The sequence below is a fragment of the Eriocheir sinensis genome, chromosome 8, assembly GCF_024679095.1.
Source record: "Eriocheir sinensis breed Jianghai 21 chromosome 8, ASM2467909v1, whole genome shotgun sequence".
NCBI lineage: Eukaryota > Metazoa > Arthropoda > Malacostraca > Decapoda > Varunidae > Eriocheir > Eriocheir sinensis.
In genome coordinates this window covers 2,376,004-2,400,738 of record NC_066516.1, presented here as the reverse complement: position 1 = coordinate 2,400,738, position 24,735 = coordinate 2,376,004, and the positions used below count along the sequence as shown (strand labels likewise).

At 44.0% G+C, this 24,735-nt stretch overlaps 2 protein-coding genes across 3 annotated transcripts; one reads left to right on the top strand and one right to left on the bottom strand.

Moving 5' to 3' along the window:
• Nucleotides 1-375: 375 nt before the first annotated feature.
• On the bottom strand, nt 376-20,021 carry LOC126995372 (ATP synthase-coupling factor 6, mitochondrial-like). 2 transcript variants are annotated; one of them, XM_050854877.1, is made up of 4 exons: nt 19,865-20,021; nt 11,254-11,406; nt 8,034-8,170; nt 376-490 (listed from the first exon to the last, which is right to left on the bottom strand). In XM_050854877.1, the coding sequence occupies exons 2-4, from the start codon at nt 11,403-11,405 to the stop codon at nt 471-473; spliced, it is 309 nt and encodes a 102-aa protein (XP_050710834.1). In that variant the 5' UTR covers nt 11,406; nt 19,865-20,021; the 3' UTR covers nt 376-470. The 2 variants fall into 2 exon arrangements, with proteins under 2 accessions (XP_050710834.1, XP_050710832.1); XM_050854875.1 differs by lacking the exon at nt 19,865-20,021 and adding an exon at nt 19,665-19,762.
• A 2,184-nt stretch (nt 20,022-22,205) lies between these two features.
• Nucleotides 22,206-24,456, top strand: LOC126995371 (uncharacterized). The gene has a single exon (XM_050854874.1). The coding sequence runs from the start codon at nt 22,792-22,794 to the stop codon at nt 24,304-24,306; it is 1,515 nt and encodes a 504-aa protein (XP_050710831.1). The 5' UTR covers nt 22,206-22,791; the 3' UTR covers nt 24,307-24,456.
• The last annotated feature ends 279 nt before the right edge of the window (nt 24,457-24,735 follow it).

Sequence of the window (24,735 nt, the reverse complement as noted above, 5' to 3'; positions counted from 1 at the left end):
CTGCCTATCTCATTCTTCCTCTTTCAGTTCCATGTTTTCTAGCTTGAAGTGCTTTATTTCAGATACAGAACTTTCATTTATTGCCTTCAACTCACAAATTTCTCCTTTTAACAGAGGTTGCCTCTCACTTTAACAAACTACTCCTGCAGAGCATTCAACACTGTGCTTTACACATTTGACACTATCCACATGCCTGACATGACACATTTATTTTCTTGGGATAAGACAGGACCCCACCTTACAGTGGCCCACCTTTCACACAATACTAGGCACCACTCCTTGTAAAAAGTGGCAATGCTGTTAGTTGACTCTGGGAGGTGGGGAGAAGGGTGTTGTTGTGGGCGTGTTACATTATGACTGGAACAGTAAAACAAATTATGTCTAGTCTATTTTATTAAATACATATACATGTGTTGGCATTTTCCAGTACAAATAAACTTTTTACAAGGAACAAGTGTTGCCCAGGTAACTTAGACTTCCACCTTTGGATCTGAAATTAAAAATTATGGATGAGTACATAATATCATTTGATATCACAATTACCACAGCCATCATCCATTCCTACTGAGATTGGGTAGTAAATTGATCTCAAAGAATATTGGCCAAGAATAGAAGATAAGTTTTAATATAAAATTTAGGCATGCTGTACTGGATACAATGGGTTCTAGAATATTATTGCTAATAGCATTCGTTCATTCTAGAATACTTTTAAATAATTTCTCCGTGGACAATCTGTTCTGGGCCCACAGCCAAGACTAAAGTCACCACCAAAAATGGTCAAGATTGGTTTTAGTAATGTGCCCATATCTTGTTTCTACCTTAAAAACTACTTTTTAGTTGTCCCGAATATTTTATAACCTTCAAATTCCTTATAAAACCACAGGAACAGCAAAGAGAGGTTCGCTATGCAGTGGCTGAGTGGATAGCATGACAGTGCCGCATCCAGGATGACGCGGGTTTGCGCCCCACCCAGTGCCACAAGCTGGGATTTTTCAGTCACTGCCAAGTGACCTCAGACTACCCACATGCTGTCCTGAAGACCACCTATCAACCCGGACTCTAGATAATAGGATCAAAGATGAACTCTGGGGGGCAGCATGAGCCAATGCAAGATGGCGCCACTATAAACACTTGCCTGTGCCACAACAGGGTGGGGCCGATCATTAGGCCCTACCAAGAAAGCCCACCAGAGCTATAGGCAGAAGAAAAAAAAATCTAGTACTAGTTAATAGATGATAAGGGTAATGTGTTTTCTGGGTCTGTAAGGCATACATTTCTGTGCACAATGTCTTTAATGATTTCATCAGTCTTGTAACTGGTACTCATGTGGCTTCTATAGTATAACCTTTGTTTGCTGATTAAAGGTGTACTGATGTTGAGGTGAGCATACCAGCGAACTAAGTTTGTACCACAGAAGCCACACAAGTGCTGATTACAGGACATTGTGCACAGAAAAGTATGCCCTACAGACCCAGAAAACACATCACCTTCATAATCTTTTACAAGACTAGAAGAACAGTGATCTTCCTCCTCCAAAACCAACCACCCACGACCAAAATGCCCATTGAAGAGAACCATGTTATTTACAAACACCAGCAACAGTGAGGAGTGTGGATCTCACTTATACATTGGAATGACATAGACCAGATTTTCGAGGTGCCTGACCTGTCACCTGGGAAAGAGCAACAGAAACCCACTACACCATCCTACATAACTCCTGCTTTACACAAAAAGAATTAAACAAGAAAACTGAAATAATCAACAGAGAGCAAGACCCAGCTGCCTCATTTTCCTAGAGGCAATCTATATACTCACAAAACAACCTACTAAACACAGAAGTCAATGACTTTCAGATCCATCTATCATCAAAACGCCATAAGTCTAACAAAAGACCCAGCCAATGAGTGGCCAGCCTAGCTGACTAACTCTGCCCCCCCATGCCTGGTCCATCTGACTATATACTATCTAAGCTGCCTCCCATGAAAAGAAACCAGATTCAGCCTGAAGGTAGAATAAGCCAGTTCCAAAACGTCGCTGTCCTACGGAGAACTCCTAAAAAAACTCCCAGAACACCACCGCAAATATATACGGTAAATAGAAGCTGTATATGAGAAAATCAATAAATGAAAATGCACTACAGCTTTCAACCTCATTGCCTTGAGAAAATATCTTGCCTGGCCACCAATATATATAAATACAGCAGGCACCCCTATTACAAGACTATGTCGGCGACACATGAGCTTGTGTAGTAGGAATACATGTTCTTATGGGAAAGATGCTATATGAGTGGCACTGCCCCGACTGATTGACATTTTTTGTACCTTAGAGGCAAAATATAGGGAATGTTTATAAGATATAAGATACATCAGTGTGCATGCACTCGCACACACAAGTGCCCACTCATAGGCAAACACACACAAACACGCGTACAATTGTGGGACACAAGTGTTGACACATTGTCCACTGAGTTTCGTTCACCGGCCCCGACTTTAAAATATATACACCGCATGGAAAGAGGCTAATGTTCAGATATGTCACTACATGTACACTCTCCATAATTTATTAGATATGAATTTGTCAGTTATGCACACTGATAACAAATTTTTAATTCGTGGATGAAAATGTCTCTACACTTCATTCAAATTTAGTCAGGGACAGCTAAAGTTGTTTACAATGCTATTATGCATTTGAATAAATGTTGTATTCATTCCTGCAACGTCCTCGTTAAGAAAATACGAAGAAAACATTGATAAAGCGCACAAATATTCTGATATGGTCTAAAAATATATAATGATACCACCATTTAACTCTTGCTTGACTGTTATGCAATGACGTCATCGACCATTCCAGCCAGCGCATTTAGGAAACTAGTAGGCTATTATTAGCATCTTCCATTTAGCATAACCCGTTTCTGGGTCGTGATCTGTAGAGTCCCTCATAGAGTCCCGACAACCTAAGATTTGGACGCCATTATTGGCCCTGTGTTTTCGCCGCGCTTTTCAAACACTAGCACACGGTCTCGCGGCGAAGACAGGGCCAATAATGGCGTCCAAATCTTAGGCTGTCGGGACTATCTATCAAGGGACTCTACAGATCATGACCCAGAAACGGGTTACGCTAAATGGAAAAGGCTATATGATTTGAATTGAAATACAAAGCTATTATTTTGCATTTATGAATACTAAGCGATTTGTTTGCATTTATGAAACTAGGCTATTGCTTTGCATTTACAAATACTAAGTTATTATTATGCATTTAAGAAAACTAGGCTATTATTTTGCAGTGACTTTTTTTTTCTTAAAATAAATTAATCTCTCTCTCTCTCCAGAATGCACACTGACGACCAAAGCCAAGCAAGTATTTAACTTATGGAATGCAGAAAATCTTATTACAGAGCGTGCACTAGTGGAAACAAGAGCATTCATAACAGATTTTTGAAAGAAACATAATCGTCGTGCAGTTGATGCTCACAATTTCGTAAGAAAAATCCTTAAGTAGTATCTCTCTCACCCCCACACACACTCTTGATCCTCGCACACATTCACACACAGACACACATACGTCTTATATAACTCGAATGCAGCTCTGCTGGATAGTTGCCGTCTTTCGCTAGGGGCGTCCGAAACATTTTGGAAACTGTATCAACACTTGTGTCCCACAACTGTACATATACATATAGTCTACATACGTAGGTATATATGATTGCCCATAAAACAAAAGAACTGTAAATACACATACATACATACACAAGGAGTTGACATTTACTATGGATGAAAGAGTTTTTGGTAAGTCTAAGACTTGATTTGGCACAATTCTGGGCAGAAATGTAAAGATCGTGATTAGCAGGAGTGTGAAGTCTCGGGTATCTTTGGTGAGCTGCCTCTCAATCTATGATAGCACTAGAACAAGTATGATTGAACCATGGCTTTTTAGTGTGTGTATTTACCTATTTGTAAATACAACTAGGTAAATATGTGTAAAGATGTGCATGTGTGTGTATTTATTTACCTAGTTGTGACATACGGGAAAAGAGCTATGCTCTCGCTGTCCCGTCGCCATATCCTCTCTTATCTAACTTTTCCTTAAAATCATGAATGTTTCTTGCACAAACCACCTCCTCCTCCAGTCTATTCCATAGCTCAATGCTTCTGTTTGGGAAGCAAAACTTTTTCACATCTCGCCAGCATGTGGTTGCCCTCAACTTCTTTCTATGTTCTCTTGTTCCACACACACAGGTCCTCTCTGTCCAGATTCTCCATCCCGCTCGCCACCCTGTACACCGCTATCACGTCTCCTCTCTCTCTTCTTCTCTCCAGGGTTGTGAGCCCCATGCTATCGAGTCTCTCCTCATACGTCCGATCACTAAGTTCCGGTACCATCTTAGTTGCCACTTTCTGCACTCTTTCCAGCTTATTTATGTTCTTTTCATGAGGAGACCAGACCACTGCTGCATACTCCAACCTTGGCCTTATCATTGTAACTATTATTTTCTTCATCATCTTGTCCAAATACACAAATGCCGTCCTTATGTTCCTCAGGAAATTCATAGTTTGTCCCATTATCCTGTTGATGTGTTTGTCCGGTGACATGTTCTCTGAGATAGTCACTCCCAAATCTTTTTCTTCCATTCCTCTGCATATATCTCACTTCCCATCTTATAAACGTATTCACATCTTCTACTGCTCCTTCCAAATTCTATTTTTTTTACATTTCCCAAGGTTGAGCTCCATCTGCCATGTACCACTCCACTCCCATATTTTATCCAAGTCCTTCTGCAATGCCTCACAGTCCTTCATATCATTCACGCATCTCAATAGCTTTGCATCATCTGCAAACAAACTCACATAGCTGGTCACTCCATCCACCATATCATTTATATAAACAGCAAACGTTATTGGCGCCAGCACTGAACCTTGTGGGACCCCATTCATCACAGGGCACCAGTTGGGAACCCTATCCCTAATTACTGTCCTCATTTCCCTGTTAGTTAGGAAGTCCTCCATCCACTTAATCAGTCCATCACCCACTCCACCCCTATTTTAAATTTTCCAAATTAGTCTTCTGTGCAGTACTTTGTCAAATGCCTTTTTCAAATCCAGGTACACTCCATCTCCCCAGCCTTCTCTCTCTTGTAATAAATCTGTCACCCTTGAGTAGTAACATAACAAGCTGGTGACACAAGATCTCCTGAATCCAAACTGACAATCCAAGATAATTTTCTCAACTTTCAAAAAATCCAACCACCTGTTTTTAATCAGCTTCTCGCATATCTTCGCAACCACACTAGTGAGTGATACCGGTCTGTAATTTAATGGGTCCTCTCTCTTGCTTCCCTTAAAAATTGCTACTAAGCTTGCTCTCTTCCAATCCTGTGGTACCCTTTCTTCACTCAGGGAGGCACTCATTATGGAGTGCAGTTTCTCTGCAAGTTGCTCACTACATTCTTTCAAGATCCACCCAGATACTCTATCCGGCCCTGTCGCCTTTCTCACATCCAGCTTGTTTAAGCTTTCCTTGACCTCCTGCACCATTAACTGTATCTCCTGCATAACCCTTCCTCTTTCCTGCCCCAGTGGTTGTACGAATTCGTCTTCTTTGGTGAAAACTCTATGAAAGCTATTGTTCATCACTTCTGCCATCTCTGCTGGGTCCTCATATGTAGTTCCATCCATTTTCAGTTTATCAATTGTTTTATTTATTCTTTAATTTGCCATTAAAATGTCTATAGAATAGTTTAGGTTGATCTTTGCACTTGTCTATTATATCTTTTTCATATTTCCGTTTTTCTTCTATTTTAATTTTTGTATGTTCGTTACTTGCTTGTTTGAAATCGTTCCACGAGTTGATTCTTCTTCGTCTCCTCCATCCCTTCCAAGCTTCCTCCTTTCTCTTTCTAGCTGCCTCGCATCTTTTGATAAACCATTCCTTTTTACCAACATCCTTTTTGGTTACCTTTGGGACATATCTATTCTCGGCTTCCTTGTATTTTTTTTTTCTTTTTTACAACAAAGGAGGCAGCTCAAGGGCACAAAAAAAAGGAAACAATAATAAAAAACAAAAAAAGCCCGCTACTCTCTGCTCCTAAAAAAGAATCATAAGAGATGGCTGAAAGAGAGGTCAATTTTGGGAGGAGAGGTGTCCTGACACCCTTCTCTTGAAAGAGTTTAAGTCGTAGGCAGGAGGGAGGAAATACAGATGAAGGAAGATTGTTCCAGAGTTTACCAGAGTGAGGGATGAAAGAGTGAAGATGCTGGTTAACTCTTGCATAAGGGGTTTGGACAGTATAGGGATGAGCATGAGTAGAAAGTCATGTGCAGCGGGGCCGCGGGAGGGGGGAGGCATGCAGTTAGCAAGTTCAGAAGAGCAGTCAGTGTGGAAATATCAATAGAAGATCGAAAGAGAGGCAACATCGCGACGGAATTTAAGAGGTAGAAGACTATCAGTAAGGTTAAGGAGAGGAGGGAAAGAGGAAGAAGTGAAATTGGAGGAGATATTTTTGGCTAGATGCCAGAAGTGACAAGTCACAGGAAGAATTAGAAGAAGCAAGGTGTTGACATTTTCTATTGATAAAAGAAGTTTTGGTAAGTTGGAGAATAGATTTGGCACGATTCCGGGCTGAAATGTAAAGGTCATAGTAAGCGGGAGTTTGAAGGCTCTGGTACCTTTTGTGAGCTGCCTCTCTATCATTAATAGCACGAGAACAAGCATGATTAAACCAAGGCTTTTTAGCATGAGGAGTATAGAAAGAACATGGAATGTATGCCTCCATTCCAGAGACAATCACCTCTGAGATGCACTGGGCACACACAGAGGGGTCTCTCTCCTGGAAGCAGTAATCATTCCACAGGAAGTCAGAAAAGTACATCCTCAGGTTGTCCCACCGAGCTGAAGTAAAATGCCAGAAGCATCGCCTCTTCGGTGGGTCCAGAGGATGTACAGGAGCGATAGGACAGGAAACAGAAATAAGGTTATGATCGGAGGAGCCCAACGGAGAGAACAGTTTGACAGAGTAAGCAGAAGGATTAGAGGTAAGGAAGAGGTCTAGAATGTTGGGCCTGTCTCCAAGACGGTCGGGAATATGTACAGGGTGCTGAACCAACTGCTCTAGGTCGTTGAGGAAAGCAAAGTTGTAGGCTTGTTCACCAGGCTGGTCAGTGGAAGAGGATGAAAGCCAAAGCTGATGGTGAACATTGAAATCTCCCAAGATGGAGATTTCAGTGAAGGGAGTGTGAGACAAGATGTGCTCCACTTTAGAATTCAAATAGCTTTAGAAACTCTTCCCACTTGTCTTGTGTGTGTGTGTGTGTGTGTGTGTGTGTGTAGGAAAAGGGAAACTGTTCCTCACAAAGTTGACTTAAGTTATGACTTTTCCATTCATGTCCATCACATCCATCTCTGTCATGGCTCTACATTTCCGTGGAACTCACAGACGCCAGCCATCAACCCCTACAAACCTCAAAACTAAACAAGTATAATGAATAGACTGAACTACCAGCCTCACTTAACTTCCTTTCAAAACAATAAGTACAACAATCAAATTATTAGAAATGCCACAAGGGCTTAAAAAAAGGAAGTGGGACATGAGAGAATGTGAAACACATCTCCTCTCGATGGCATGTGCTGAGAGACTGTCTCTCTCTGTTCATGTGGCTGGCCTCGCTACTGTACTGTAATACTCAACCACTCATATCTCTTCATAGAAACCTGTCCCCTCACTCTCACTCCTACATAACAAAAGTTACTTCAATAATCACAACAGAATAATAATAATGACTTGAAATGGCTAACACAGAACTGAAACTCAATACACGATCTCTCGCTGTCCAAGAACTATTCTGCCCGTCAAGTGGGCCCCATGCCCCAGCCTGGTCTTCCTCCTGCAAGGCGTAGGAACCTACTACTCCAATGCCAAGCTTCAAGCAAGGGTAGAGGGCAAAGGGAATAAATCATGGAGCAAACTGTGAGTCCATATATATGTATAAATGAGGGGGGGAGGGGGGAATTTCAAACTGCAGAAAAGCTGAGAATCTTACCTTCAAATTTGAAATCGGGAAACTTGGTCATGTCTACACCTGCTCCACCTCCATACTGCCGGGCAACTTTGTCCAGCTCTTGCTGTAGTTGTTTATCTACTGCAGGTGTGGCATCCACCAACTTCCCTCCAGCAGTCCTGCAATGGTGCATTTATTTATCATTTTTTATTGAAAAAACAGACTAAGAAAAAACTTCCCAAGCAGTAGTCAAGTCAAATTGGTTAAACCCAAGTAAATTACAGAGACTTCTAGATGTTTGATACTAAAAACTAATAATGTTATGTTATTGATCATCCTTTTCATTCCTCTCACCAACAACTCGTGCAGCCTTTATAGAGTATTTGCTTTCATTTGACTTAATTTGTGCACCACAAGCTGTAGTCAGTTGACAACTTGCATAACAAAAAGTAACTTGTTCAAAACCAATTATTGTGATGCATCATCTTATCTCTGCTCTCTCAATTAATTAAGTAATCATAAATTCATATTTGAATACATTCTAATACTGTATTTGGGTGTATTCATATTCGTATGCAAACAATTATTGATAGAAATCAAAGTACACTCTTTCATATTCGAATACAAGGGAAAGTATTCATATTCTGTGAATAATCTGACAAATATTTCAGAATTTATAATCAGAAATAACAGCCGCTGTTTCTGACACCTCCAGACTCCTGGGCAGACGTGTAATCCTCGTGTATAGTACAGGTCCATGAGCTCATTTTACGGTTGCATAACTTTAGAACAGTGCTATCCCAGTTATGTTCAGAAGGTATTTTTTAATGAAAAGTATTATGAATGTATTCAAGAATACTTTCAAGAAGTACAGGTGGTTGTCGACTTACGACCTCGATTGGTTCTGACTGACTAGTCGTAAGTTGGTCAGAGTGGTCGCCAGATTCCAAGTGTTTTTCCCATGTTTACCGCTCTGAATTGGTGGTTTGGGGCCACTTTTATGGGCAAGTTCTGCCGTAAGTGCTACGGAGGAGTTGGCAACACTGATCTGTACTGAATGGTTGAACTTGCCAGACTATAGTCCTCATGCAGTGAATGCGTCAACTATAAACACACACACATGTACATGCACTTACACACATGTGTAACACACACACACACACACACACAAACATGTGTAAGCATCTTAAACACACACACAAGCATGTGTAAGCATCCTAAACACACACACACACATGTACACATGAACATATTCCCATGCATCATGGCCCCTTAGGTTGTAGCAGATGACACCCACAGCCTAGCTCCCACTCGGTTAGCTTACACACACACACACTCTCTCTTTGCTGATGCTACATCCTCACTTAGTCTGTTCCAAACCTCTATGTTTCTTTGTGGGAAGCTATATTTCTTTATGTCATCTCAAGCAACTTCCTTTCCTCAATTTTTACTGTGTCATCGTGTGTTTCTGGTGTTTCTTCCTTCTCTTAGTAGTAACTCCTCATTGTCTACTTCTTCCATTTTAATCAATAATTTATAAATTTGTATTAGGTCTCCCCTTTCTCTTCTTTGTTCCAGTGTAGGTTGGTCCATTTCCTTTAACCTTTCTTCATATGACAATCCCTCCAGTTCTGGAACCATTTTCATTGCCATCCTTTGTATTCTTTCTAGTTTTTTGGTGTTTCTTCTTATGGGGAGACCACACAGTTTCCGCATATTCCAATTTTGGTCTTATCGTAGTGGTCATCTTTTTCATCATATCCTTGTCCACGTAGTGGAATGCTAATCCTATATTTCTTACCATTCTATACTTATCACCGAATATCCTATTAACATGACTCTCAGACTGTTGATTATCCTGTATTGTCACTCTCCCTTCACTCTTTCCCATTTCCATTACATGACATTTCTTCACATTGAACTCCACTCCATCTCCCATTTCATACTCCAGTCCCAAATCTTATTCAGGTCCTCTTACAGAATTTCAGTCTTTACTGTTTCTTATGTCTCAGCAGTTTCACATCATCTGGAAACAGGCTCATGTAACTGCTTACTTTCTCTGGCATATCATTTATATATGCTAGGAAAAGTATTGGTGCCAGTACCAATCCTTGGGGCACTCCACTATCTACAATTCTCCATTCTGATTTCATGTCTTTTACCATTGTTCTCATCTCTCTTCCCCTTAAGTAAATTTCCATCCAGTTTTTCATTTTCCCTTTCAATCCTCCTTTATTTTCCAGCTTCCATAGTAGTCTTGTGTGTGAAACTTTGTCAAAAGCCTTCTTCAGGTCCTAGTACACGCAATCTACCCATCCGTTCCTCTCCTGTGTTGTGTCTGTCACTCTTGAGTAAAAGCTCAGTAAGTTTGTTATACATGAGTGCCCTTTTCTAAAGCCATACTGTTTTTCTGTAATTATATTGTTCTTCTAGAAATTTCGTCCACTGTTTCTTTATCACTTTCTCGCATATTTTACAAACTACACTGGTCAAAGATACTGGTCTGTAGTTCAGAGGTTCTTTTTTTCCCGCTTTTATGTAGAGGGACCACCTCGGCCCTCCGCCATTCCTTTGATAATTTACCAGTTGATATTGAGCACTGTATATCATATACCAGTCCAACCAGTTGATTTCTGCATTCTTTAAGTATAAAACCTGAGACTCCATCCGGTCCTATTGCTTTTTCTCTCTTCCAGCTCCTCCATTATTTTATATATCTCCTCTTTAGTTACTATGACTTCATCCATATGAACATTTATCTTGTCATCTTGTGGTACATCAAATTGCGATTCTTTTGTAAAAACTTGCTGGAACCTCTTGTTTAGCAGCTCAGTCATGTGTTTAGGATCTTTGATTATCTTATTTCCATCTTTCAGTCTTTCTATTTTTTTTCCTTGTCTAGCTTTTGTGTACCAAAAAAAGGTGAATTCTAGGGCCAAAAGCAATCATTGGCAACTAACGGTTAAGCTCACTTGTTGCCTATCAATCTCTGTGCAAATATGCTCATTGCATATATTTCAACTGTATCTTTAATGCGAGTCTCACTTACCAATAACAAACATTGAGAAATGTGGTTATGCACCTGTCTACCATATAAACTTCACATACTTGGTAAGATTGTTTCTGCTGCTTTCCTTACTGTGTGCCTTTCCTTATAGAATGACATGTTTCACATCTATCTGACAGTTACCCTCAGAATACTTTCTGCCTCTTGCATATGAAATATTATGTAATAAAACAAGTTAGTAAGACTTCTACATACTTGCTCTTCTTGCTATATTCTTGGATCTTATCAACAAAAAGCTGCTGGATGGGATCTGCGACCTTTTTCATCATGACAGCTGATACTCCATAATTGCGACGAAGAGCTGTCTGCAAGGATCGAACTTCTGGGATAACCCTGGTCACAATCATCCTGAAGTAAAATAAGTGCAAACATTATAACATGGTTTAGTAGTCATGAAAATATTTGCTGCTAATATAATATTAAGTGCCTCCATAGAGTAGTGGTTAGAGTACTTGGCTACAACTCCACGGGCCTGGGTTCAAATCCCGGCCCGGGCAGGTGGCATGCAGCTCACTCAGCTGTTCATACTCCCTCTCAGGCTGGTCAATAAATGGGTACCTGGAGAAACCCGGGGAAGGTAAACTGACAATCCTGGATTTCACATTGGCCTGTGTCCCAATGTATAATTGGCTCCTATCTACCACAGGGTCAAAGGGCCAACGGATTGGAGATGAATACCACAGCCACGCGCAGCTGTAGCTTATGTACCCACCTCACCTTACCTTTAACATACTACTGATAACTGCAATTAAGACCATATTAGCTGGTAAATAAATGCATACTTGTAATCACAAATATCTAAGGAAACCAAAGGCCCTGTTACATGTATACAGTAAACCCTCAATATAACGGACCCGCTTATAACAGATTTCGGATATAATGGACAGGGTTAGACGGTCAGAAATCCATGGGAACTGACCAAGAATAGTTTTTGAACCACTTGCTTCCAGTAACTACTATAGTGTAAAGTAGCCACCTCGCCCTCCTCCCTTTATCTGCTGCCCCATCCTTCGCTTACCGTAGTCTTATTCAGTCCACATGATGAAATATTTTCCTTCTCGTGCTTTCCATTCAAAAGAAGAATGTATTTATACCACAAAAAAAAGTCATATGCATCAATCCAGAGGTCACAAATGTATATCGAAAATAGCCAGGTGTTTGTGAGTGTCGGCCTGTACTGATAAAGCTTTAGGAGGTAGATGGGGGCTAAGCCCCCAGTTATGTAGGTTAGGGTAAGTTATGTTTCGTTAGTAAAATTATTAGACACTCGGTGTGGGGTGCGTAAATACACAGTGCGGGACGGGACATTTGCGGTGGCGTGCGTGGTCGGTGTGGGCCGGTGTTGCGAGAAATATATCCTCGCAGAAATAAGTCGCTCTGCTGTCCACCATACATGCACACTGAGGAAATACACGGCAGAAAAACATTAAGTTGCCTGGTTGTGTTCTAGTTTGTCCACTTGTGATTTTTGTGAGCAGTGAGTGAAACACAGTATCAGTAAGCAAGTTGAACATCTTTCTCCGAGAGTTATTTTGCGGCTGCAGCTGCGGGCTATGGCAGGTGTACAATAGGCATTGAAAAGTCAATCATTTAACCCTTACATTACGACGATCGTATATATAAGTGCGCTACTACACGCCCCACCCATACGGGGATCATATATATAATCATCACACTCTACGCTCCATACATTTCAAATATACCGCCAGTTCTTGACTCAGAAGAATGGTGGAGGCATCTGGCATCCATACACACTCTCATTCGTCTCAGCGCGCGCCCTACCGAAGGTCACAGATCATTTTCCACTCTTGTGCAGAATACATCTGGCATGTCTCGTGACACGTCAAGCAGTTCCTCTGCTCCAGGCGGAAGTTGAGTGCGGGCAAATCAAAGTGACAGTGACTCTGATGGCTGCTATGGTAGTGACATTGACAGAGGAGGGAGGGGCAAGTAGGTAGGTAGGTAGAGAGAGAGAGAGAGAGAGAGAGAGAGAGAGAGAGAGAGAGAGAGAGAGAGAGAGAGAGAGTGGGGTGCTTCCACTCGATGGGTCACGGCCACGAGAAAATGTGCAATATTTTCGGCTGTCATAACTATTTTATTATTATTAGGAGAGAAGTTTTATTACACCTCCATATATACTAGATGAATATACAATTCCTCCAAAGAAGAAAGACACCATTTCCACCTCTTTTAAATGTCTAAATTTTCCCCGTGCACAGCTTCCAGAGAAATATATCGCCACCCGTACTTTAAGGGTTAATGATTTGTGACAGAAACAGTTATCAGATTATTTCATAACACCGAAAACTACAAAAAAGAATGTTTCGTCTACCAGTACGGGATTGACGCACTTGTAAAATTTTGCCCATTCCCGTCACAATACGGCCCCATTGCAGGGCCCCATCACCAACCTGGCAGCCTTTAATGCCTCGCAGTCCATCGCTAAGTGTGCTATGCAGCTATACAGACAATGTGCACACAACATACACAATAAAAAAATATATACCTACATTTATTAGGCTCGTTGGTATTATTTTACATTTTTTATTTATTTTTGCCTCTTATAACGGACTTTTGGCATTAACAGACCACGTTACCCCCCTAATTAGTCTGTTATATCAAGGGTTTACTGTATATGAATGTATATGTGTGTGTGAATATATATATATATATATATATATATATATATATATATATATATATATATATATATATATATATATATATATATATATATATATATATATATATATATATATATATATATATATATATATATATATATATATATATATTAAACCCTCTGGTATCCGGGTTAATAGAGTTTGGTAATTATGGATGTGTGTGTTACGAGTACGTTGACTGTTTGCACTGTGTAATCTAGTGGAAGAGTTAAGTGTTGAGAGTGGAAGATCGTTAATGTACAGGAGGAAAAGAAGGTGGCCTAGAATGGTGCCTTGTGGGACACCTGAAGAAACAGGGACAGTGTCAGATGAAGACCCGTCAATAAGAACGCGTTGAGTCCTGTTAGTAAGAAATGCAGTGGTCCAGTGAAGAATAGGTCCTGAAATACCGTAGTATTTCAATTTTAATGTCAGTCTTTTGTACGGGACTTTGTCAGTCAGTCATAATCATTGGTTATTGGTAAATCTATAACATAAGAACATAGGGAAACTGCAAGAGGCCGGGTGGCCTACACAGGGCAGCTCCAGAATCCCCCCAACTACTCACGATGGGTGAGGTGTAGTTTCAGGGGTTACAGGTAGAGGCTTGATCCTCGTTTACCTTCGGTACGGGTGTACGCTCCAGTACCCTGTCTCCTTACTGCACTCACACCTCACTGCCACCTGTCATCCTCGTCCATGTAGCTATCCAGTCTACTCTTAAAACAAGCTATCGTCCCTGAATTAATTATGTGATTGCTGAGTCTATTGCATTCCCCCACCACCCTCTTACTAAACCAATGCTTGCCTATATCTCTCATAAATCTATACTTTTCTAATTTAAATCCATTACTGCGTTTCTATCCTACTGGCTAATTCTCAGTACTTTACTTATATCGCCTTTGTTGTAACCCTTGACCCATTTGAATACTTCTATCAGATCTCCCCGCACTCTTCGTCTTTCTAGTGAATGTAAGTTTAGATGTTTTAACCCATCTTGATATGGGAAGTTTCTCAGCCCCTGAATCATCTTGGTCATCCTCCTCTGAACTGATTCTAGCAAGTTGATGTCCATTCTGTAGTGTGGGCACCAAAACTGGACAGCATAATCTAAGTGTGGCCTAACTAACGCTAAATAGTCTGAGGATGACCTCTGTACTCCTGTTGGTTACCGTCCTGTTAATAAAGCCTAATACCCTGTTGGCCCTATTCCTCGCACTAATACATTGCTTCCTTAGTTTTAGGTCAGAGTTCACTAACACTCCCAAATCCCTTTCACACTCTGATCTGCCTATCGCTGTGGAGTCTAAACTATACCCGTGTAATGGGTTGCGTGTTCCTACACTAAGTACACTCACAGAGTTATATACATAGAGGGTTCTCAGAGCCTGGATTTTGAAGCAACTGGCGGCCATCTTAGGGTGATGGATGGCGAGACAAAGAGAAATTTAACATCACAGAGTTATGTCTGCTACTGCTATTATCAAGTTACCAGCTCCTCGGCGATCCTCTATCAGATAGACTTGTTATTTTTTTGTCCATTTTCTACCCACTGATTATTGTTACATTGGTACATGTCATATACCATCTGAATCGGAAAAATGTGCTGAATTTGAAACTGTAAACGAAAATCTAATGCAATAAAAAGTTCATGAATGACAAGGAGTTGAAGCAAAAAAGGTGAACAAAAATGTTTATACACTACCATAATTTTTTCTCATTATTTTATTGTAGGTATACCAGGACAATTTACCGTTTCACCCAACCAACGATTTTCTGACGTGGTTCATGTTTTTCTGGTGATAGATGTAGTGAATTGCAAAATTTTGTACCTCATTTCCGTCGCAATTGTCTACTTTTCGAGTTATGCCTCTTTTCAAGTTATGCCTATCCCCTGCCCTAATCGATCTTGGGGACCTGTGGGAACACGGGGTTTTTGGGTGGGGGAGCATGAAATCAACTAATATGCATTTCAAATGAGGTCGAGAAATCAACAGAATCACATTAGAACACCAGTGAAAAGGCATAGCCTGCATTTGTTTTGAAGGGAGCGGCGGAGGCGGCCATTTTGAAGTAAGCATTATGGAGTATGCATCTCATGTGTGGGGGGGCTCCACTCACACAGCTCTTCTGGACAGAGTGGAGGCTAAGGCTCTTCGTCTCATCAGCTCTCCTCCTCATACTGATAGTCTTCTACCTCTTAAATTCATGTTGCCTCTCTTTCTATCTTCTCGATATTTCCATGCTGACTGCTCTTCTGAACTTGCTAACTGCACTTCTCACTATGCTCATCCCTATACTGTCCAAAAACCCCTTATGCAAGAGTCAACCCATCTTCACACTTTTTTTCCCCTCAAGCTTGACTCTGGAACAACAATCATTCACATCTGTTTCCTCCTCCTACTATAACTCTTTTCAAGAGAAGAGGAGGGTATCAGACACCTCTCCTTCCTGTATTTGATCTTCCTTTTTTTACTTTAGGTGTGGCCTTGTTGTAAAAAAAAAAAAAAAAAAAAAAGTGTTGCCAACGATCCGCTGTGGGAGCGAGCATATAAAGTGAGCAGTATTGCCAACGATCCGCTACATTTAGCAAAAATACCTGCAGCCACAGGGAGGTGAGCAGCATTGCCATTTCTTTTTTTTACAGCAAAGGAAACTGCTCAATGGCAAAAAAAAAAAAGGGAAACAATCATTTAAAAAATAACGCTAATCACTGCTCCTTTAAAAAGGCGGCTGCAATATATATTTCGTCTAGTAAAGGTAAGGCGAGGGGGGCGACCTCAGCTAGGTCATAAAGTTCAGTTGGAATAATTTAAATATGCTTCCACATCAGAACCCCCCGAATTCTCACAGGTCCCCCAAGATCGTTATGTTTGGGGAGGGGGGGGGGGTCGAGGGGGGCTTCGGTTAGCTAGGTCGTAAAGTTCGGTTGGAATAATTTGAATATGCTTCCACACAGAACCCCCCAAATTCTCACGGATCCCCCTAGATCATTATGTTTGGGGAGGGGGGGTCCAGGAGGGGCCAAGCCCCCCTTGGTTAGGAGGGGGGGCGAGGGGGGCGAAGCCCCTCTCAGTTAGCTAGGTCATAGTTTGGTTGGAATAATTTAAATATGCTCCCCCACCAGAACCCCCCGAATTCTCACGGGTCCCCCAAGAGCCCCCCTTGGTTAAGAGGGGGGTCGAGGGGAGCTTGCCCCCCCCCCCCCCTCAGTTAGAGGTTAGGTTATGTAAAGTTGGGTTGGGGTAGTTTAAATATATTCAACATTCGGTTTAGGCCATTGGAATACCCAGCGTGGGACGGAGTGGGGCGAAGCAGCAGTTGTAAAGAAATGCCGTGTTTGGTGTTTCGAAACTGTGGTCCATTCGAGCAGTAAGTTAGTGTTTGCCAGTCAGTTTAAAGATGGCCAAGGCGTGTGCTGGTTGTACGGACAACTAAGGGGAGTTTATTAATCAATTTTATCTGGACGACGAAGAAGTCATGGTGTCCTTCCTTTAGAAGTACGGTGCCCAGACTGTAAACTTCCTTGTATTTATAGGAAGGAGAGGCAGCAGCAGCGCCACAAAAAACATCAAGATATGGCCAGTAAGGTAATGCCGTTGTGGTTTTCATTTCCCGAACTTGGCGAAAGCAACGATTTTCTCATGTTCTTTATCTTTTTCTGGTGATACAAGTAGTGAATTGAACGATTTTGTACCACTTTCCGTCGCTTGTCTACTTTTCATTTTATACCCCTTATCAAGTTATGCCTATCCCATCTAGGAAAGTTAGAAATCTTCGGCCAGGGTATTTCAATAACGATTTTCTCAGAAAAACTCCCCCTTGTGCTATGAAGCACTTCGTTGGCAGTACTGCTCACCTTCCAGTGGCCGCAGCTATCTTTGCTAAATGTAGCAAATTGTTGGCAACACTGCTCACCCATAGCAGATCGTTGGCAACACTGCTTACCTCACAATGGCCGTCTCTGCCGCTCCCACCAAAACAAATGCAGGCTATGCCTTTTCATTGGTGTTCTTATGTGATTCTGTTGATTTCTCAACCTCATTTGAAATGCATATTAGTCGATTTCATGCTCCTCCACCCAAAAACCCCGTGTTCCCACAGGTCCCCAAGATCAATTAGGGCAGGGGATAGGCATAACTTGAAAAAAGGCATAACTCAAAAAGTAGACAAAATCGTGCAATTCACTACATCTATCACCAGAAAAACATGAACCATGTCCGAAAATCGTTGGTTGGGTGAAACCGTAAATTGACCGTATACCTAAGTGCAATAACTTAGCAATCATGATATGTAGCAATGTCTCATCAACACGATCATCGGGTCAGTTTTCCAAAATATCATAATGGTGGCTAGCTAATAGTGGTTAAGTGTAAACATGTGGAATCATGGAAAGGTCGCCAATCTGTCACCCTATGGCGGCCGACCACAGAGTTACAGGCAGGAGCAGTGGCTTCATCTCTCACCGTGGCGAGAGATTGGAGTTGAACTCTCTAGTCTATAACTCTGTGAAGTACGCTACACTTGGTGGTGTTAAAATTCATCTGCCATTTCTCTGACCAAGCTGACAGTTTGTTGAGATCCTCCTGCAGTGCTCTAGCATCCTCCCCTGTCCTAATAGTGCATCCTATTTTGGTGTCATCTGCAAATTTACCTATGTCATTAGTTATCCCATTGATGTAGATAATGAATAAAAGCGGGCCTAAAACTGAACCTTGAGGAACCCCACTGGTAACATTACCCCATTCGGATTTTTTACCGTTAATGGTAACCCTGTTTCCAGTCGCTACTCCACGCCTTAATCCAATTAAATACCTTCCCTCTTATTCCATGAGCCCTGACTTATTTAAGTCTCTGGTGAGATACTATATCGAAGGCCTTACTAAAATCAAGATAAACTACATCATAGCTCTCATCATTGTGCATGACTTTCCTTTAATGGTAAAGATTCGTATTAGGTCCGTGCCAGTATCTCATAATCTACTTTATGAAACATCAGTATCTCTTCATATATCTTTACTACAAACCTTCAACAGTCATGGAAACGCTTTGAAAATCCAATTCAAGGGCTTTTTTTTTCCTCTTGAAAATAGGGGATAATGTTTAATTAAGCGCGTCACCTCCTCTGCTGGCCGCGGCGACGCTGCAGCCGCCGCAGCTGCAAAATTGCTCACAGAGGGCTTAGGGTCGGGGAGTATATTTAAACTACTCCAACCGAACTTTACGACCTACTAACGGGGGGGGCTGCGCCCCACGACCCCTTCTGGACCCCTCATGTATATGTGACTTATTTCAGCCGAGGTATTTCTAACACCGGCTTGCAGCGTCGCTATGCCAGCAGAGGAGGCGACGCGTAAAAACATTATCCCATATTTTCAAGAGTAAAAAAAAAGTCCTTGAATTGGATTTTCAAAGCGTTTCCATGACTGTTGAAGGTTTGTAGAAAAGATATATGAAGAGATACTGGTGTTTCATAAGGTAGGTAATGAGATACTGGCACGGACCTAAAACGAATCTTAACCCCTTTAATAAACCCATGCTGAGTCGTGAATTACATTATATCTGTCAATATGGTCCCTAAAACTATCAGCTATTATTGTCTCAAAAGCTATTATTGACTCAAACCAGCTGATCCATGCCCGCTGCACCAAACCCCACGTCCTTGAATCAAAGCGCTCCCCACAACATAATCTACGCGTTCCAAGCTATGGTGTGCGTATAGGTATAGTTTAAAAGCCATAATCATTGGTTATTGGCGAGTCTTTAACCAGCTGATCGATGCCCGGATTCTCAAACCTTTCAGCCCTCAAGTGCACATTTTTGAGAAGGCTTTCGGAGGCGTTTTGGGCATTTCCAGGTGTAGTTTAATAACCCTGGTAATAGTGTGACGCTTCTTCTGTACCACGAACACGAAAAAAATACCCGTGAAACCCGATTAATCACCTTTTCGGCCTTTGGAAATATGTGCTGCAAGAGATGGAAGCGTCTGTGAGAATACCGACCCTATAGACTACCGACACCCACATCCTGGAGTCAATGCGCTTCCCATGACATAATCTACGCGTTCCAAGCTGTGCACCACACCTTGCAACGCGTGTATGCATAGTTAAAGAGCCATAAGCCTGGGTTTTCGGGGAGGTTACCTGGTGGTGGCGGTGGTGGTGGATCAGCCGGTGATGGTCACTCTTCTTCTTCTTCTTGGTGGGGGTCCGGATCACCGTTGCCAGATTATCGTACTGAGAATAGTAATTACCGGTTTTTGACGCTAACTATTGCCAAGAAACATCAGGAATTAACTAATTTAACGATAATTATAAGTGAATCTCCTTATTGGGGTCCACGAGACAGTTTTTGGGTCGGAAGTCGGTAAATATAAGAGGCTGAGTAAGACAATCTGGCATCGTTGGTCCGGGTGCGCATTACCAGAAATATATCTCCTCGCAGAAATAAGTCGCTCTGCTGTCCACTACGCATGCGCACTGGAGAATATACACCTAGGCCTATATATGCCTGGTTTTGTTTTAATTTATCCAGTTGTTATGTTTTGAATTAAATTATATTGCTGGCAAGACAACAACACATGCTAACTGACCAAACAGGCAGGAAATGAGTGAATGTTGACGTGGGGGGGGGGGGTATAGTTTTTTTTTTTTTCTAAAGTTCCCATATTCGTTTGCTATAAAGCCTTCAACTGATTAAAAGTGTTGCTCTGATAATTGCACCGTGTATTGCAGCCGCAGCAGGACAAATAAACGATAGCGGTGAGTGAAGTCAAGAAAAAGTAAAAAGTAGAACCACTCTCTGTGAGCTATTTTGCAACTGCGAGCTGATTCCCAGAATATCGGTTTCAGATCAAAAGCTGTCGTTCCCACAAAAATAACGCTATCCATTTAGGCTATACTTATTGTGAAAATTGTTAATTATTAATGTTTCTTTGCAATAGTTATGGGTCAGTAACCTGAAAATACTGTTCTGCAGAGTACGACAATTCTGGTAGTACGCTGTTGCCCTCTCGTGGCACTCGATCAGCTCACGTACAGGGCTTGCGAATGATCACAGACTGTGCGAATGATATACATTGCATTCATTTATTATTGCAGATATAGTAATGAGGTATAATCAGAGTTGCCAGCTAGCAGATATGGGGTCACAGGGCCCACGTACGAAGCTTTTTTTTTTTTCCAAAATCGTTCTTGCATGAAATCCCTGCGAAATCAAGCAGAAATGAGATATATAGCCTCTTCCATTTAGCGTAACCCGTTTCTGGGTCATGATCTGTAGAGTCCCTTGATAGATAGAGTCCCGACAGCCTAAGATTTGGACGCCATATTATTGGCCCTAGCTGTTTTCGCCGCGAGTGTGTGTGCTAGTGTTTGAAAAGCGCGGCGAAAACACAGGGCTAATAATGGCGTCCAAATCTTAGGTTGTCGGGACTCTATGAGGGACTCTACAGATCAAGGTCCAAAGAAGACAGGTCAACGCACGAGCTGCTCAATAATTGTCATGACCCGCGCATTGACGTCACAGGGTTCGTAGGCCGGAGGTCTGAGGTGACGAGCTGGGTCAGTTGGGTGGCTGCTGGGCAAGAGTTCACATCTCGCCAGCACCTCTCTCTCTGGGTCGCGCCGAAATTTGCCACAATGCCTAGTTGTGCAGTGCGTAACTGTGACAATTATCATTATCCTCTCTCTCTCTCTCTCTCTCTCTCTCTCTCTCTCTCTCTCTCTCTCTCTCTCTCTCTCTCTCTCTCTCTCTCTCTCTCTCTCTCTCTCTCTCTCTCTCTCTCTCATGTCTTATATCTTCAACATTTGAAAACAATATAAATATTTATTATAGATACTTCAATTTATATGTTAAATAAATTGATTTAGAAGAAAAATTCATGCAGATAAAAATACCAGCAAGCAGGAAAAAAATTACAGTAATGACTTGAGTATTAACAGCTTATTTCTAAGTCAGGTCAGGTCTTCCTCTCTCTCTCTCTCTCTCTCTCTCTCTCTCTCTCTCTCTCTCTCTCTCTCTCTCTCTCTCTCTCTCTCTCTCTCTCTCTCTCTCTCTCTCTTTCATGTGAAGGTTTGCATGTTACCATGAATCCACTAATATTGTTAAAAATAATTGCATTTTCAGAAACAACAACCAGTCAGGGTAGGAAAGTGAGAGAGAGAGAGAGAGAGAGAGAGAGAGAGAGGTGGGAAGGGAGGGAGGGAAGAAAGGAAGGAAAGGAGAGAGGGAAGGAAGGGAGGGACGAGAGAGAGCGCGAGGTGCTGGCGAGATGTGAACTTTTGCCCAGCAGCCACCCAACTGACCCAGCTCGTCACCTCAGACCTCCAGCCTACGAACCCTGTGACGTCAATAATCCCCCCCTTCTACCCCAAGACCTGCGCGTGCGTTGACCTGTCTCTTCTTTGGACCTTGCTACAGATCACGACCCAGAAACGGGTTACGCTAAATGGAAGAGGCTAATAAAAGAAAATAAATATTTACATATATACTGTTACGAATGTGCTGTATGTGAATGATTGTATGTGTAATGTGAGGAAATTGTAGCATGATGCAATGTTAGCTCAGCATGGTGCAACTCTACTTGTTGGGACAAGAGAGACAGAGGGGAGCCCGGGGCCTCCGGCCGCCGGGCAGGAAGTGCTGAGTCGGCAGAGTGGAGAGTGGCGAGCGAGAGGCGCTGAGGGGTAGTGGAGAAGACGCGTGTCTGGGCTTGAGAGAGTGTTGAGCTGCTCCGCTCGCGAGCTGTGTGCATCCGGTGTGCGTGTCTGCCGTGCCCCTGTACTGTGCCTGATTAACTAACTGTTCTGTGCCCTTGAAAGTTGCTGTACTGTGTGAGGAACCTGTCATTAAACTAGAACTTAGTGTTCAACGTGTATCCTTTGTGCCCTGCCCCGTTCCTGCTCCCCTCGGTGTTCTGTGTGGGCCGCTGTGAGTGACTGGTGCCCGTGTGGCTGTTCTGGTGGGGATCACGCCGCCTGCCTGCCCGTGGATGGTGTGTGGTAGGGGGGGTGGCGTAACACTTGGTGTCAGGAGTGGGATAAGTGAACAGTGAAGCGCGCCGAGTGTCATGGCGTCCCCCAGTGATCGCCGTGAGGGTGAGGAGACGGGCAAGGCCGAGGCTGACGTGGGTGAGGTGAAGCCGGGCCAGATGGACTTGTTCGCTGCCATGTTGGCCAGTCTGAGGCAGGAATTGGATCAGAGAACAGAGAGGGCAGAACAGAGGGCAGACGAGAGGGCACGCCATCTTGCCGAGGTCCTCCAGAGCAGTCTCTCGTCCCTGAAGGCGGAAACCCAGCAGTACACTGACAAGGCCTGCGACAGCGTTAAGAGTGAACTGCTGGGAGAGGTGCAGACTCTGAAAGGCGAGGTCCAGGGCCTGAGGGAGGAGGTGGAGGCGGAGAGGCAGCGGCGAGAGTTGGCAACGTCACGCGGGGAGGAACAAGAAGCGTCACGCGTGCTGGCGGCAAGCACCAGGGTGACGGACTTGCTGGGGTCCTCGTGGGGCCCCTGGCAAGAACCCCTGGGGCCTCGCAGCGTTGTGTCAGAGCCAGCAGCTGCCGCAGGAGGTTGGGGAGCCATCGGAGCTGCCCCCTTGGGTCCAACTGGCGCCAGAGTCGGACCCACTCACCCCGCCTCTCTGCCGCCTTCACCGCCGCCCTCTCCATGCCGGCCGGCTCACAGCCCACGGGCTCCGTTTTCTCCCCCATCCAGCCCCTCGGCTTCCCGCCGTTCGGGGAGGCGCAAGCCGGCGGAGTATGATGGGAAGGTGGCCTGGGAGGCCTATGTTGCCCAGTTTGAGATGCTAGCTGCTGCCCAGGGCTGGGACGAGGCTGAGAAGGCGCTGCAGTTGGCAACAGCGCTTCGGGGCCCGGCTGTGGAAGTGCTGGGGCACCTGCCGCCGGCCCAACGTGCCTCTTACGGGAGCATGGCGGAGGCCCTGCGGCGACGTTTCGGGCACCACCTTCAGGCCGAGGTGTACCGAGCTCGCCTGAAGAAGCGGACTCGGGAACGCGGCGAGACACTGTCGCAGCTGGCGCAGGACGTGGAAGCGCTGGTCAGAAGGTCGTATCCTGCTGCCCCGGAAGAGATGATCGTGGTGCTGGCCCGCGATTTCTTTGTTGACGCTCTGCACGACCAGCAGCTGCAGATTTACGTTAAGCAGGCGCACCCTGGGGACCTGCAGGTGGCGCTGGCGAGGGCCTTGGAATTCGAGGCCTTCCTGAAGACGACCAGCGGCCTAGGGGCGGCCCCCCAGCCCCGCCGTGACCTCCGGGGCCGGAAGGCGAAGGTGGAGAAGAAGGCGACGTCGAGGAAGGCGAGCCCGGACGGTTTTCTCGGCTCGTGTTGGGGCTGTGGCAAGAAGGGGCACATGCGCAGTCGTTGTCCGAGGGAGCGAAGGACGCGTTCCCTTGACCGACTGAGTTCCGACGCCTTTCAGCCTTGCTGCAAGGACTGTGGCAAGTCTGGCCACCGTTCGAGCGCCTGCCCCAAGCCAAAGGAGGTAGTGCAGGCGGGAAACCCGGACAGGCTGGAGAAGGGGGCCGAATCCCAGCCGTCAGTCCCCGGGCCCCGACTTGCGTAAGCTGCCGCCGGATAACCAGTGCGATGCAGGTGGAGGGCTCAGTGGACGGGAAGCCATGCCGCCTGACAGTGGACACCGGGGCTGAGAAGACCTTGGTGCGGCCTGATATGCTGGCCGCCACGCGACTCCCGGACGCGCCACAGAGGCTGTGCGGCGTCACGGGGCACTGTGTGCAGCTCAAGGGCCCAGTGGAGGTTCGTATCGGCGTAGGCAGCGCTGTGGAGCGGCTGCCGGTGTACGTCGCCGATCTGGACGAGCCGTGTTTGCTGGGCCTCGACTACCTGACGCAGAGCAAGGCTTGTGTCGACCTCGGACGGAAGCTGGTGAGGGTACGCGGTCAAGACGTGCCTTTGCTTCCGGAGGTTGGCTGTGCAGAGGTAGTCGCGGCTGAGCGTCTGCACCTTGCCCCTAGGACGGAGGCCAGGGTCC